Source organism: Lichenostomus cassidix, chromosome 4, assembly GCF_008360975.1.
Source record: "Lichenostomus cassidix isolate B80296 chromosome 4, HeHo_3.0, whole genome shotgun sequence".
Classification (NCBI taxonomy): Eukaryota; Metazoa; Chordata; class Aves; order Passeriformes; family Meliphagidae; genus Lichenostomus; species Lichenostomus cassidix.
The window spans coordinates 23619844-23634558 of NC_139484.1; the positions used below are offsets into that span (position 1 = coordinate 23619844).

Sequence of the window (14715 nt, forward strand, 5' to 3'; positions counted from 1 at the left end):
CTGCAGAGGTCAGCTTCTGGCCCTTTCTTGGAAGGTTATTACCAGAAGTCAACAAAGTAAACTGCCACTCCTTTAGGAGTAACCCCAGGCCTGGTGTCCATCCCTCAGCCCAGATCTTCCTCTACTTCCCGTGAGTAGAGTTTCTGTGTCTCTTGCATGGACTATTCAAGATATTACTCCTACAACCATGAAAAAGCAAGCCTGGGACCCCAAAAGGACAAGCTGTACCTTCAGAAAGGGTCCTCCTGCTTCACCTCTATCTAAGCCTCCCTTACCCCTTCTCTGCCACGGGCTTCTTATCCCCAGGGCATTCATCCCAGCCGTAGTCCTGGGGGCAGGAATTGCCTAGTAGATGTCCAGGGTGCCAAAATTCAGGTTTTCCAGCCATAAATGCCCCAGCAATCACAAGGCTACAGTCACCTTCAGAGCCATAACCTGCTGAAGAGCAGCACAAAGACATCTACACCCACTGGCAAAAGCCAAGGGTTTAGAAGATGACCTATCTATAGCTCTTAAGAAACACACACCTCCCACCAAGAGAATGACAGCACTGGGCAGACAACACACCACAGCACTGATATCGTCCCTGCAGGCATCCCAGCCACTGGGCACCTCACTCCCAAACAGACAAACAGAACTGTGCTTCCCACGTGTTTCCTCTGCAACAACTCCTCTGTGCAGTCCCGGAAATGCCCCTTCCTGTCCAGGGTATGAATGCAAAGAAATGACAAACAGTGATCTCTGATGAATTTAGAGGAAAAAAGTGGTGTCCTGTCATCAACACGAGTCTGGCAGGGCTCCCTCCCACTGCCTGCTGGCATGGCTGCAGCCCCAGCATCAATGTGATCCCTCAGCTCTGAGGATGGATTCTTGAGCTCATGGATGAACAGATGTCTCAGGACCTGAAAAAGCACTGCTGAAAGTATAAACCAAAGGAAAACAATAGCTCACTGAACTGATCTTGTTGCCTTTCCCTCACCTTGTCCCTCTAGGGCTTCTGGTGGATGCTGCTGTGATCCAGACATGGGTACATGAGAAATCAGTGTCTCCTGTGACAGAGACAAATGTCTGTGTGGAGAAAGGACAAGAGAGATTTTCTGCAGGCCTATCATGTCACAGCAGACAGTTCTCTGGGATCCACATGTTTGCTCGAGGAGGTGAAATGGGCTATCTAGCAAATTTCTTTCCTCTCAGCTCAACTAGAAGTTCACACTTTATTATGGGGGCAAGGCAACATGAATAAAAAACCATGAAAAGTTGAAGTCTCAGTAGAAACAAATTAAGTCTCTGAACTTGTTTTTGTGCAGAAATTCTCAGTCAGAGCTCAATTTGCCCCTGGCCTATGTGAAGTGGGTACTTAACACAAACCCACTTATTCTGCAATGTGGACTACAGGATGAAATATTATTTGCTCTGTACATCTCTCTGGATGTTTAGTTTGGGGCTTTAAGAAATCCAGGTACGTTACATTCCTTCGGAAAGTCAGTCAGGTTTGCTCACTGCAGCTTTGGGAGGAAACTGGCTGCAACTCTTGCCCTGGCCACCCTGACATCCTTCACGGTGAGCAAGCTTTTCCTCTAGCAGAGGGGCAAGGCCCATGCTCTTTGAAACCACTGGATTAATTGTGTGCAATTACACGCCGTACACACAAATGCTCTAATTGCAGAGTGCTTTTTACCTGACATTCTGCCCATGAAAAATGGTGTGGCTGGGATAGCTCTAGAAACATCTCCAGAACACTGCTTGAGCTGAGTGCATTTCAGTACATTTCCAAGGAAGGTGTATATCTGTTTTTTACAGCAGATACTTGCTTTGAGAAATGCATACAACTTAGGTCAGCAAACAGCATATTTGAGAGGTAAAAGCCTTTTTGCCCCCAACTCTTTAAGGGTGAAAATGTGTGGGGGTTTTTCTATCACTTCTCACTGTGGTCATATTCAGTAATTTTTCCTCTTGTTTGATAGGTACAGCAAAGCAAAATGAGTCAAACTTTCTCATTCAATAAATACCTTGAAGCAAACAGAACTACTCCAAGGGAGAATTTAGGTTCGTGTCCCTCCCATTAGGCTGCTAACAGATACCAAGAAACACGCATTGGAGAGCATACTGCATTTGACAGAGCCATGCACAACAGAAAGCCATTGACTTGGAAGCAAAAAGATCATGCAGTTTGTCAAAATGTAGCAGGACTACGGGATGGCACCAGGTCACATAGGAATTTTGTAGGTCAAGACAGCTGAGTACAAGCTGGCAGTGCAGGGAGGCTCTGGTAAATGTGCCTTGTGCTCCGGGAAGCAACACAGTAGTGCTGGTTCAGCAGGACTGCTCCTGGGTTTATTGAGCCTGGTGATTACGACAGGCTGTCATTAGGGCAGTAAAGCTTAAAGAGAGAAAGAGTGAGAGAGAGAAAAAATGGGGAAGGGAACCACACCTATGTCAGGAAGCATTTAAAAAATGCACGCATTTCTCACATTCATACGTGCAGGTAACACATGCATGAGTGGTCCCTTATCTTCAGCACAGGAGCACAGTCGGAAAACAAAAGAATCCCAGCTCAGTTTCAAACTCCTGCTTGTGGCTGTTGCGTTTGGTGGTGGTTGGAGGCTTTTTCTTTCTTTTTTTTTTCATTTTACCCACCCCATTGGTTACCAAGGTTTGCAGCTGCTTGCTCATGCAAAGGGAGGATAGGTCTTTGCCCCGGTGCAACAGGGTCCTGCCAAAACCAGACACCTGCCTTTTCCAGCCACAAAGGGCTCACTGGCATGGGAGGGACCTGAGCCATGCAAAGGAGGGTCACCTCTCCCAGTGCAATGCAAATGCTAGAGAAAAGCACAGAGAGAGAGGCACTCTCAAACCCTGTCAATGCCAAGCCCGGGTTAGGCAGAACAAGACAGTGCAGAGGATGGAAGTGTCTACAGTGCCGTAAGAGCAGCTCACAGACGAGACAGCACTTCGAACCCACAGAGAGGCTGAGCATGTTCTTTCCTTGTAACGTCAGCTGGATGTGCCACCAGGGGGAAAAGCAACCCTAAGCTTTAATAGAACAGGCAAACTTAAAAGAGTTTTAAATACTGATTAAAGCCTGCTGGAAATCAAGCAAGTGCTGTGAAAGCACAAAAAAGAGGCAAAATTGAGGCAGACCTTGACCATTTTTTGCATCATTTGCTTTTCTGAAAAGAGGGAGACCTGAGTCTATTTGCATAGATTTAGGCTGCACGAAATGCTGCTGAAGTCAGCTCTTTAGAAGTAAAGACAATGATCTTCGTCAGAAATCCCATGCATTTTCCTACAGGATAGGGCTAGCTAGCCCAACATCTTTCCAAGGGCTGGGGAGAACAAGCTGCCTTGCAAAGGTACAGAGGTGACTCTGCCACCATCACAGAACTATTTCATCAAGTTGTAAGGGCAAACTTTTATCTTTAGCGTGCTTCTGAAATGTTTCGCAGAAATTAAAGTAAAACCAAAACTCAGAGAACAACCTGTGATATGAAAAACAAATTACTCAGTGATGATCTGAATTTCCTAGAAATAACTGATCTGATTCAAATGCACCGGGTTTGTCATCTTGCTGAAGCCCTTTTCCTCCAACTCGCCTTTGCCAGGCAGAGGACAGATGGGGATTCAGCATCTCTTGGGCACCACTGATGAACACAGCGCTTGGAGACCTTCCCCTGTCACCCCCTGGGGTGAAGGACGCACCGGAGAGGAGAGGGTCTGGCTGGTAAGTTAATGCTCTCCTAAAATCCCCCCTGGCCCCGCACGCGTCCCGGGCAGGCCGGAGGAAAGCAGCCTGGAAGCTGCTCTACTTGGCGCAGTGGGAAGTAGAGGGACCCGCTGGAGAGGAGGCCCCCGGCTCCGTCCTGCGCTCGGGACTCCGGGCGGTGTTTCGGCGATGTGAAAGCCCGGCGGAGGCTCCCACAGATGCGGTTTCGCACACTTTTACTTTTGCTGCCCGCAGCTGCCCAGCTGGAAGGGCTCCAGCTCCTCCGGCGAAGAGCGGCGAGCGGCGCACGGAGGGGATGGCAGTGGGAACCTGGCCCCCGCAGGCTCGGGGTCACCAACCTCCGCTCCCGGGGCTGAGGGGCTGGGAGCGGCACCAGACCTCCTTCTGCGGCTCCAGCTGTGGCGGCACCACACCGTTTCTCCTGCGGCGAGCAGGAGCCCATAGCTCGGGAATGGTGCCGCTAGTCCCGCTCGTCACGCACCGGAGCGGCGCGGCTGCGGGCGCTCCCGGGACGGGTGTCCAGCTCATCCCGCGCTGAGCAATCGCCGCTGACAGCCCGGTTTGTGCCCGCACAGGGCTTCATTTTGGGGGAGCCTGAGGAGATTTGGTCGACTTTTTTTTTTCCTTTTCTTTCTTGGCTTTTCTTTGACGCTGTCAGCCGGTTACCGAGCACTGCCAAGCTGCCCCCTCAAGCCCCCCGCCGCAACGGGGGAGAGCAGCCCGGCGACAGCAGACGGGCTCCCCGGGGCCGTGGGAAAGCGCCGCCGGCCCCGGGCACGGGAGGGATGCGGGACCGGGGGGCGTCCCACGGGAGGCGGCGGGGGCTGGCGCCGGCGGGCGGTACCCCGAGCCCCGCCGTGTCCCGCGAGCCCACCGGCGAAAGCAGAAAAGGCGGGGGCAGTGAGAGGGCGGGGGGGAATCCCCAAAAGGCCGAAAGAGCGTCAGCAGCCGGGAAAAAAGCCCCGCGCGGTCGGGAACGGGGAGGGCGCCGGTGACGGAGCTGGGGGCGCCCCCGCGCCGCGCCTGGGAGGGGGGCCGGGGGGAGCCGTGCCGCGCGCGCGGGGCGGCGCGCGGGGCGGGCGCCGACGTCAGGGCGCCGCGCGCATATTGGTGCGGGGGCCCGGCCGCGCTCGCCAAGGAGCAGAAGGAAGCAAGATGGCGGCGCTGTAGGAGCGGGGAGCGCGGCGCCCGGGCTGTGCGTGCTGGATGTCGGCGAGGCTGAGGGACGCGGCAGAGGTCAGAGCGGGATCCCCGCGCCGGCCGCCTTCTCCGCCCGGCACCGCCGGGAGGTGTCGCGGGGCAGCGCCGCGCCGCCGGGGGTCGGCGAGGAGGGGGCGCCGCCGCGGGTCCCCCAACATGGCTGACTGACAGGGGCGGCGGGGGCGCCGCCGCCCCCTCCTCACGGGGCCGGACCCGGGCTGCGCCTCGCCGCCCCTCCCCGCGCCTTTGTCTGCGGACGGGGCACGGCGGCCGGAGGCGCCCCGGCTTTGTGCCGCTCCCCGGCCCCGGGCGGACACAAAGGCGGGCGCAGCCCGGGGAGAGGGGCGAGAGGCGGGGGGCTTGCGGGCTCGGGGAGGGCTCGGGGGCGGCGAGCGGACCGCGGTGCCGGGGGCTCGGGAGGAAGCGCGTGCGGGCGAAGCAGGGGCTCGGAGCGAGGCCTCCCTCTTTCTGTGCAATGGTCCACACGCGTGTTTTGTCCGCGTTGCTAAACCCCGCCGTCGGGGCACAATGTGGCCACGGGATGAAAAGGAGAATCACTTTCCCGAGCGTGTTCCCCTAACATAACGCTTTCGGCGAGGTCAGGCTCGTTCCCCGCCAGATGACAGACAAGAGCAACAACCTCACCACGCCTGGGTCGGACGCGCGGCAGTGTGCGCTCGCTCGCTCGCAGCGCGGCGTTTATCTGCGTTAAATCACCCCTTAGACACCAGCGCTCATTCTCATGCCGCGAGTTAAAAGGAGGCTTTTCGGCTCGCGGTCTGAATGTTGGAAATTCGGCAGACTCTTTTCTGCTAAGTAATTTTCCTTTTCGGAGTGAGGTGAAGGGAAAAGTGATGCGGTCTAGCGTGCTTTCATCGAAACGCTGCAACCAAAGATCTCATAACAAGATTTGTTTTCCATGATGAGCGGCATGCGAATGTGCAGGCTTTGAGCAGTGATCGGCGGCTCTGAATGTTCAGCGTAATTTTTTTTTTTCTTCTTTTCAATGTGAAGTTTAAGAGTTTAAGAGCTGAGGAGATACTGTCCATAGTGAAAGCAGGTCAGTGGGTGTTGTTTGTGGGCTAATGAGGCCATTCTATTCGCGTGTTAATGGCAGGTTGACTTACTGCAGCAGGGGGTGAGTGCAGTCACACATTCACTTGTATATCTGCATGTGTATTCCACCACGGCACTTTCTCTGGAGGTTGTAAAGTGCAAAACAGGACGTGGTTGCTGAAGATACTCAACAGGGAGATGTCAATGGTCAGTAGTCATGTATAAACTCGAGTTACAGAGGGATCTGACTGCTGCTGTTAACTCTCTGAAAGAAGGGACCCATCTTGGATTTTATCCCACAGAAAACCACCATTTGGAACCAATGAAAATAAATCACTGTTGGGCAGTATTATGTCTTTCTTATGGAAAGAGTAGTATGAACCCTGCCAGTGAAGTCAGACAGCATTTAAATCTAGAAGCCAGGGTGTAGGGAGGAGGGAAAAAAGGGAAGGCAGAGATGTGGAAAATAACTGTGTTTTGGTGGTGGGACTAAACTGCTGTTTACATGAAATGAAGAACCCAAAAGTCATCTTTCAGTGGAAATAGTTGTTTCATTTTGGGAAGTGACATTAAAAAACCCTTTGTGAATTCATCCAGGGAACCTCAGAAAGTGGCTTTGTATTTCCCATTCCGAACACATCTTCAAAAGAAGACAAGGTTGAATGCAAGACACTGGGGCACCTGAATCTGGCAAATTATTACTGTTGGTAGTGAGGTTTTTTAACGAGAACTTTGGCATTGTGGTGATTCACTGTGTTGGTGGTTTTTAGCCAGGAAAACTGGTATTGTTTTGATACAGTGCACATGGTCCTAGACTTTGGGAGGTCAGCATTGTTTAAAGAACGAGAAACGTGTGCTTGTTGAGGAGTTATTGAGGAGTTACTATGATAGACAGATTTCCAAGGTCTCTTGTTGGTACCAGTGCTGCACTGGGTAGCAGAAATAGGAGGTTGTAAATGTTTTGGCTTCTGCATGCGGAATCAGGAGAACCTGCTTATGGAATGGGCATTTCAGCTGCCAGAGTTAGAGGAGACTCTTCCTTCTTGCCCCAAGCACTTCAGATGCTGCTGCACCTGTGTCTTCCACACAGTTCCTTTAACTATTAGCAGTAGGCAGACAGCCCTAAAGAAAAAAAAAGGGGAAAAAACCCCTCTCATCCTATTTTGGAACAAATCTGCTGCTCGGATGTTAAAAAACATGAAGGTCAAGTTGCATTAATGTCAGGGTTACAGGGAGTACCTCACTTCTGAGTTACTTGCATGGGCAGTAGCGTTTTTATCACTGTGCCTAAGCAGTGACTTTAAATCCCTTGTTCCATTTCATTCCAAGTGGAAGATAAATTTCGTATTTCTACAGGAGCCAAGTAAGGTCCTTTTTAAAAGTTGACAATTTGTCAAGGTGGAATTCCAGAAGAGCTGTCAAATTTGGCTTGTCACAACGAGTGACCCCTGTGCCTCTCTCACTGGGCTGCCGCACAGTAGCTCTAGGCATGGTAGCAGCATCTGTAAGCCAGCTTCACAACTGGAGCCTGAAAGTGGTAGAACAATATTGCCAAGTTTCAAGTAGAGTCGGTGGTTATCTTGGAAACTCTGCTGGAGAACACAACCACAAATTATTTTGGCAAATAATATACAGTATTTATTTAGTCCAGCTCTCTGATTGCTGTTAAGGCAGTCAGCCAGCAGCATTAAGTGTTGTGACATCATTTTGAAAGGCAATGTGCTGGTTCTGAAATGGAGTGGGATGTACTATGATTCATTATTTAAAAAAAAAAAAAAGCTGTAGTCTGAACAGAGATAAAGCATATGACTGCATCATGGCTGAAAGCCAAAAAGAGAATTGTATGAATCAATCACACTTGCAGCATTATTCCCATCCCTTACTTCATAAGGCAGTGAATACCATCTTACTCATTTAGTGATACTCTGCAGCAGAAAGATGCTTTTGAACACTGAACAAGTAACTAGTAACAAGTTGCCATAGTTCCGGTTGTTGCTTTCAGATCATCACTGCTTAAATGTTCAATTTGCATACCTCCTCCCAATAATCCTAAATAATAAAACCTTACAAATGGAAAGTGCCATGAGTAATCATCCTCTCAGTCACCCATTGAAAAGAAATCACTTCTGCCTTACCTTAGGGTAGATAAGTCTGCTTTAAAAAATTATGTATATGTGTGTATATATATATATGGAAAATCACCCATTTTGCCAAGGAATTGCTCAGTGGATGGATGCAGAGATGGTGGAGTTAAGGACAAAAATTCTGAACCTCCAGCATCAGCTGGACTAATCCCAATGACAGCTGATGACTGACCCAAAAAGGTTGCTTAGATTAAAATACTGGGAATGTGCTTTGCATTACGTAGCAGGGAGTAGCAGGAGGAAGGTAGAGAAAAACAAGGTTTGAGAAATAGAAAGAACAGCTAACTGATTTCACCCACATATCTCAAACTGTTCTTGAAATGAAGAAAAAAATATGTCCTGATTTACAGTCGGATCAAAAAGAGTGTTCTACTAGTTTTTCATAGTAAAGGATTTTAAAACTGGGGTCACTTTAAGGACAATTGCCATGCTTTGAAAAACACTGTAACAAATAAAAGCCATAAAGATTTAGATTCCTGTGTGTCTTTTCAAGCAGGCTTGTTCATCTCTGTCAAACACCTTCCAGAACTCTGAATCATCTTAGTAACCTGAAAAAAATTCAGGCTGTCTTTAAAAAGAAAAGTTTTCTATGCAGATGGGGATTCCAAGTTGGAATTCCAAGTTGTTGCCTTGTAGTATACATATGGCAAGAAATCCCAGAAGGATTATTCTTACAGATAAATAAAGGCTTGCAGTATTTGACCTAATTCCTTGTGTGTGTGTTTTTCCTCTTAAAAGAAAAGAAAAAGAAATACAGGAGGCATTTCTGTTGCAGTGTGGAAAGGAATAGGCTTTTTCTATGCTCAAGTTCAGCAAGAAAGGATAATTTAGCATTTTAAGCCTAATCAAGTGCAATGTTTTGTTAAACCACAATAGACAGTTTCAAAGAAGTGAGCAGGTGAGTGTTTAGATAGCTAAGATAACCAGGAATAGCTCAATAACCAAATACCCCTTGGAAGTGTCTTGCCCAGGTACAGAGCAGTACCATTGGTGCTCTGATTAAATACCATGATGCAATTTAAACAATATGAAATAATCTTCACATGTTCTACAGCATTACCTCTAACCTAAAATATATTCCACGTTTTCCCAGCGTACAAATATTGGTTTTACCAGGTGTCTGCAGGGGGAAAGAGAAGTTTCCAGGTTTAAGTTGAATTTTTGCGTCTGTATAAAGAACATCTTCTGCATTCTTTACTCTACATGAGCTACCCTGTCCTTAAACCTACGTTTCAATGACTAAAGTTTAAACAACTCCTCTGCCTAGTCTCCTTTCCAATAATGCATAAGCAGTCCAAGTTTGTGTTCCAATGTCCTGGCGTGAGCTACTCTAAGTCACATCGTGTTGGGAAAGGATTTGGCTCCATTGCAGTGAAACCCCGGCTTACCAAGTGGGTAGGTTTAGGTCAGGACGATGACTCTCCATGTGGTTGCATGCACGTGGTTTGAGTGTTTACAAACACTGCCCCAGCATCCTCCGCAGCTGCCTCGAGGAAGCCAGTGAGGACAGAGTTCTAGGAATGTCCCTGGTCCTCACGGACAGCAGAGGAGGGGGAAAGAAATAAAAAAATGCACAGTTTTAAGAACACATATCATAGTTTGGGTTTTGGCTGAGCTTTCTGCATCTGCGTTGCATTCTAGACCACTGGGTCCTTTGTCGAATGCTGTTGTTTTTTTCTCTGTGCTCAAGTGCAGCCTGGGCTGTGTTGATGGGTTTGTCTGGAACAGACTGACCTGAAGTATGAGAAGGGAGTTACGGGAATTGGTGCAAAGGTTTCAGATTATTTTTGTGCCCCTCCTCCCCTTTTAAAAATGTATAATTAATTCCATTCCCAAAAGCTTTTATGACAAAACAGCTCTTTACAATACAAGAATCTCGCTGTAAATGGTTATATATTTTTTCCTTAATTAAGCATGATTCAGTGCCTGTTAGGATACTAGAACAATTCCCTTTTTAAAGAACAAGAAAGAAATCATGAATCCTATTAACTTTATGAGTAAAATCAAATAGCTGAAAGTCTTTATTACTTACTGAAACATGTTGACACAAAGAGGCGTTGCTGTTACGAAAGCTAGTAACACTGCAAGGCAAGTTTTGGATATCCATTAGATGTAAGAAGCTTGGTGGAAATTTTTGCATTTACTCAACCAAGTGAATAATGGCACCAATCTGTTGCTCAAAAAAAAAGTGGGGAGAAGTGGTGGTAATTTTTGGGGATGCCTTTCAGAGATGAAAATTTTTTGATTCTGTGATGTGAAAATGCACTGCAGCTGGTCAGAAGCACCCAACTGACAATGTGTTTCATGCTCTCCCCTGTGGACTTAACCAAAGGTGTCAGACAGGTTCTGGTCTTCAGAGACACTTGAAGCCTATGCCCTGCATGTGCTGTGGAACTTTATTATCAGAGGTTCTTCTCCTTATCCAGTCCCATGCACATTTTTCAGACTTTCTTATGCAGTTTTGCAGGAAGCACTCAGAACATTGTGCGAAGCATATCCCTTGCTTTTACAAAATTAATCCTAAGATCTGCTTTTTCCCCATAGGGAGGAAGCAGTTGGTACAAATGCCTCTTTCATATTCTGAATTTATCTGGATGAGTCATGGTACTCACTGTCATGCAACAGAGTATGAAGGCTGATCTGCAGATCTTGTTACACACATGGCTTCTGCTAGAAGTTGTGTGTTCACACTGGTTGCTCCCATTTTTTGTTGATGTCTATTACAACACTGTAATTTTGTAATTGCACTGCAGTGGTTTCTTGTTCACCTGTCTTCTCATTTGCAGGACAAAATGTTTTATGTCATATCCAGAATCTGTTTCAGTAAGCTCTTTACCACCTTTCATTTTCTTTTCTGGCTTCTTTTTGACCTACAGTTCCCATTACTCTTGGACCAGCTGGGTAGCAGAAGGTAGCCAAGCAAGAGTAAAGCATGTGAGAGAATATGTGACAAAGGCATTCCTGAGTTTGCACTGACTGTTCCTTCTCTTGCCACTTCTCGTGCTGTTAGAGAGATCAAAGGGTAAACATAAACCCTGGGCCTGATGCTAGCAGGAAAGTTTTGCCCTCAACTTCAGTGTCCTTTAGTATCTTTCCAGATTTGTCCCTTCAAATGAGACACAGCAACTGTTCATGGAACACTCACCCCCATTTCATGCCCCTGATGCTTTTTTTCATCTTTGTTTAATCTGTTTGTACTTTCAGTGCTACTTCACTTGTGTTTGAAGTCACATTCTTTGAAGTTATAAAATTTTTATACTTGCCAAAGGACACAAAACTCTTTCAGCTCTTATGTAAGCAAAAAGGAGAAAAGAATGATTGCATATTTTCTTGTGTGCAAGTAGCATTACTTCCCTGCTCACAGTAAAATGAGGAAAAAGAATTGTTGCAGTAAAGCCAGAGTTTCTACTGTTTTCCCAAAGTTAAAGACCACAGAAGGGAGGTATTTCCACGAAATTTCAAGTGCGTATACAGCTTAATAAAAGGAATCCTCTTTATCCCCAAAAGAGAACATATGAAAGCTGGAAAATACATAGGACTCACCTCTTCCTAGGATATGGAGCAGTGGGGGTATGTGTGTACACATATTACAGATTTTAACATTTTCTTTTCAAGTTACCAAATTTTTGTTCCCTGTGCACACATTTTCTTGCTTTTCTATTTCATTTCAAGGCTGTCTGCCCCTTGAAAAAGCTCTGAAGTATTACTTAAATGGCAACAGTAATAATCAAAAACATGAAAGCTGAACAACTGGACAGGGTCAGATTTAACTCTTAATTAATTTTGTATAACTAGTAGACATTTTGGGGGAAGGAAAATGTATGCTAGTGTGTTCCCCATTCCAGGCACACATAGTTGCAAATGTACACATCACATACACAGGAGCAAGTGAAAATACCGACAAATAGGGAAAAACATGTTTGGTATTTATAAAGATGAAATATGCAAAAACCAGAAAATACAGCCTTTCATTTCTCTGTTGTTTCTGTGGTGCTCTCCATTACTCTACATGGAACATTCATTTTCCATAAATAAGTTTAGACCTGTACTTTTCTGCTTCACTGTAATCCTTAATGCAGAGAAGCTTCTGTAGGTGTGAGAAAGCAGTAGGAACACCAAGAATGGTGCTGATGTGTTTTCTTTCTCTCTATTTTACTGTATGCAGTGCCTGAGAAGTGAGAAACCAGCCAGGAGAATACAGATTTCTATCTATTTTTCCACTGTGTCTATGTTGTGCAGTTGACAATACATTAAGTATAGGTGGCTTTTTTTCCCTCCAATGTTGTCAGCTGACTTGTGATCCTGCAAACTGCCTTTTTCACAAAACCCTATTCATTTTCCTTGAGCTCAGCAAGCTATACCAGACACACTTGGAGCAGTGAAGCACCTAATCAGTCATATACTTTGTAGCACTGAAAAAAGAAAAAGTAGTTTTAGGTCTGTTTTTTTCTTTTTTTTTGAGGGGACAGGGAGAAGTAATGGATGGAAAGACTTAGAGGTATAGAAGCTAACAACTAATTTTTACTTTAAAATGCCCAACTTTTTAAAGCAGTTGCAAGTTAGCATGTATCTTGCTATAAAATATAAACTAGCTGATGAATTAGAAGTTATGCTTCTGGAAGAGTCTAACTACTAACAGAGTAGCTGCTTTTTCTTGAAACAACAACCTGGTTGGAGGTACTTTGTTGGACAAGCTGGAGCATGAGTCTAATTCAGGATGGCAACTCTGATGCTTCTAAATATAAGGAGAGTGGATAGAGTGAAATTAATTACTGCACATTAGGAGGCACCTCATATCCCAGCCATGAAACAGAATCCCACTGTGCTTGGGGCTGTACAAACATAAGCCATTTTTGTTCTGTCTTACTGTTTAATTCACTAAAAGAGGCAGAGAAAAGGGGTCTGGCAGCACACAAGGGGCCAGAGTGTTAGTAACTCTTGTTTATAGCAGAGGCAGGCAGCTCCCTTTCAAAAAACTAAATATTTGCAGTAAATAAAGCAAAGCTGCTATTACTGCCTGTTCTGTGTATATGTGCATGTGTGTGTGTGTGTAAGAGGAGTTCCTAAGCAGCACTGCTGCAGCCTTTTCCCCAGGGTGCTGATGTTAATGAGCAGGCAAAACACGCAAAGGAGAGAAAGGGTATAAAATTAATAAGCAACAACTGAGAGCCAAAGCACACAGAGATCATGCAATGTGGTACAAACCCTGCTGGAGTCATTCATTTCTGTGCCTTTTTTTTTCTTAACCCTAGAAGACCTACAGGAAAGCTGTGGTATAGCTGGGAACTGAACCCATATCTCCTAAGCCCCAGTGCTTACCCATGATACTCTCCTTCCTGCTCATTCAGAAGTTTACTGATCGTTTGCTCTGCTTACTAAGATAACAGCAGTATCAATTTTAAGAAACAGAAACTAGACACTTTTCACTTTTTTCCAGAATTTGGTTTTCAGTAGCATTTTCTGTTGACTGACGTGTTCTGTTTTTGCTGCACCAACTTTCAGACCTCCAAATCAGCAGTGCTTATCCAAAACAACTCAGCAAATTAAAATTAGGTAAATCTCCTCAGAGAAAAGGATGACTTTTTGTTCACTGCTTTGCAGCACTGTTTAAACCCTGCGCTCCAAGTGAGAAAGGATGCAGGGAAGAATGTTATCTCCCTTTTACTGGCACTGTAAATGTCTCCATGTACCTCCAAAGAATTAAAATAACAATAATTAAAAGTAGTATGTTGTGTCAGTTAATCACAGTGTGTGAAACAGTTATGTCATTTCTATAAGTAGGTACTCCAGTAACTCCCTTTTAACGCCCTCAATCCTCCTATTCATTCAGGCAAGATTTCCCACACTCTGCAAACTGTTCATGTACATGAACTCCAACCTAGCACACAACTCCCATTTGATCTGTTTTATCAATTAAAGCTTTGTCAGGGTCCACGAACCCTCATGTTGACATACTTGAGGGAAAGGAGGGAAAAATACCAAAACAAAACCAATTTTTATTTGTTGTCAGAAATCTCTCTGCTGGAGATGGGATGCACAAACCTGCAGGTGATATTAACCATAGCAGCATTCATAGCTTTCTCTCCATAGTCCCCCATTATCTCCTAGACCTGAATTGGAGATGGTAAGCTTTAATGTCTCTCTCTGGCCTTTGAGAATTACTTTGCTGTGGGTCATAGTCATAGCTTAGCCTGCCTGGTACACAGAACATTAAACCAGGAACCTACCCTATTTAACTTCAGCACATTCATAGACTGGTGATAAAATACATGATGAAATGCATCTGGAAATAAAATCCAGTAGGTAATTTAGTTTGTGTAGCATCTCTGGATTCTGATAGACGCAGTTGATCGTGAAGGACCGATGGATTTTTCCCTGCCATGATTAGAGATTCAGTAGCACTGCAAACTACTTTGGAAAAAGATGGAGCAGAGCGTTCAGACTTGCCTCCCCAGTTGCTCCTCTCCCCACAGCAGTTTGGAGGTTCAGCCAGCCAAGCCCCACGTGGCTTGCATGCACGTGGCCATGCTGTTTACAAACACCCTCCCAGGTGTCCCCAGGCGCCACTGGGTGCCACACTGCAGCTTGTGA

The 14715-nt window shown here is 46.2% G+C and overlaps 1 protein-coding gene across 2 annotated transcripts in view; it reads left to right on the forward strand.

Moving 5' to 3' along the window:
* Positions 1 to 4814: 4814 nt before the first annotated feature.
* The window catches only part of TET2 (tet methylcytosine dioxygenase 2), a 71878-nt gene continuing 61977 nt past the window's right edge, over positions 4815 to 14715 (forward strand). For both annotated transcript variants that reach the window (XM_085058317.1, XM_085058319.1), the window contains exon 1: positions 4815 to 4960. In XM_085058317.1, the coding sequence (XP_084914443.1) occupies positions 4931 to 4960 (30 nt within the window). In that variant the 5' untranslated portion in view covers positions 4815 to 4930. The remainder of the gene's footprint in view (positions 4961 to 14715) is intronic.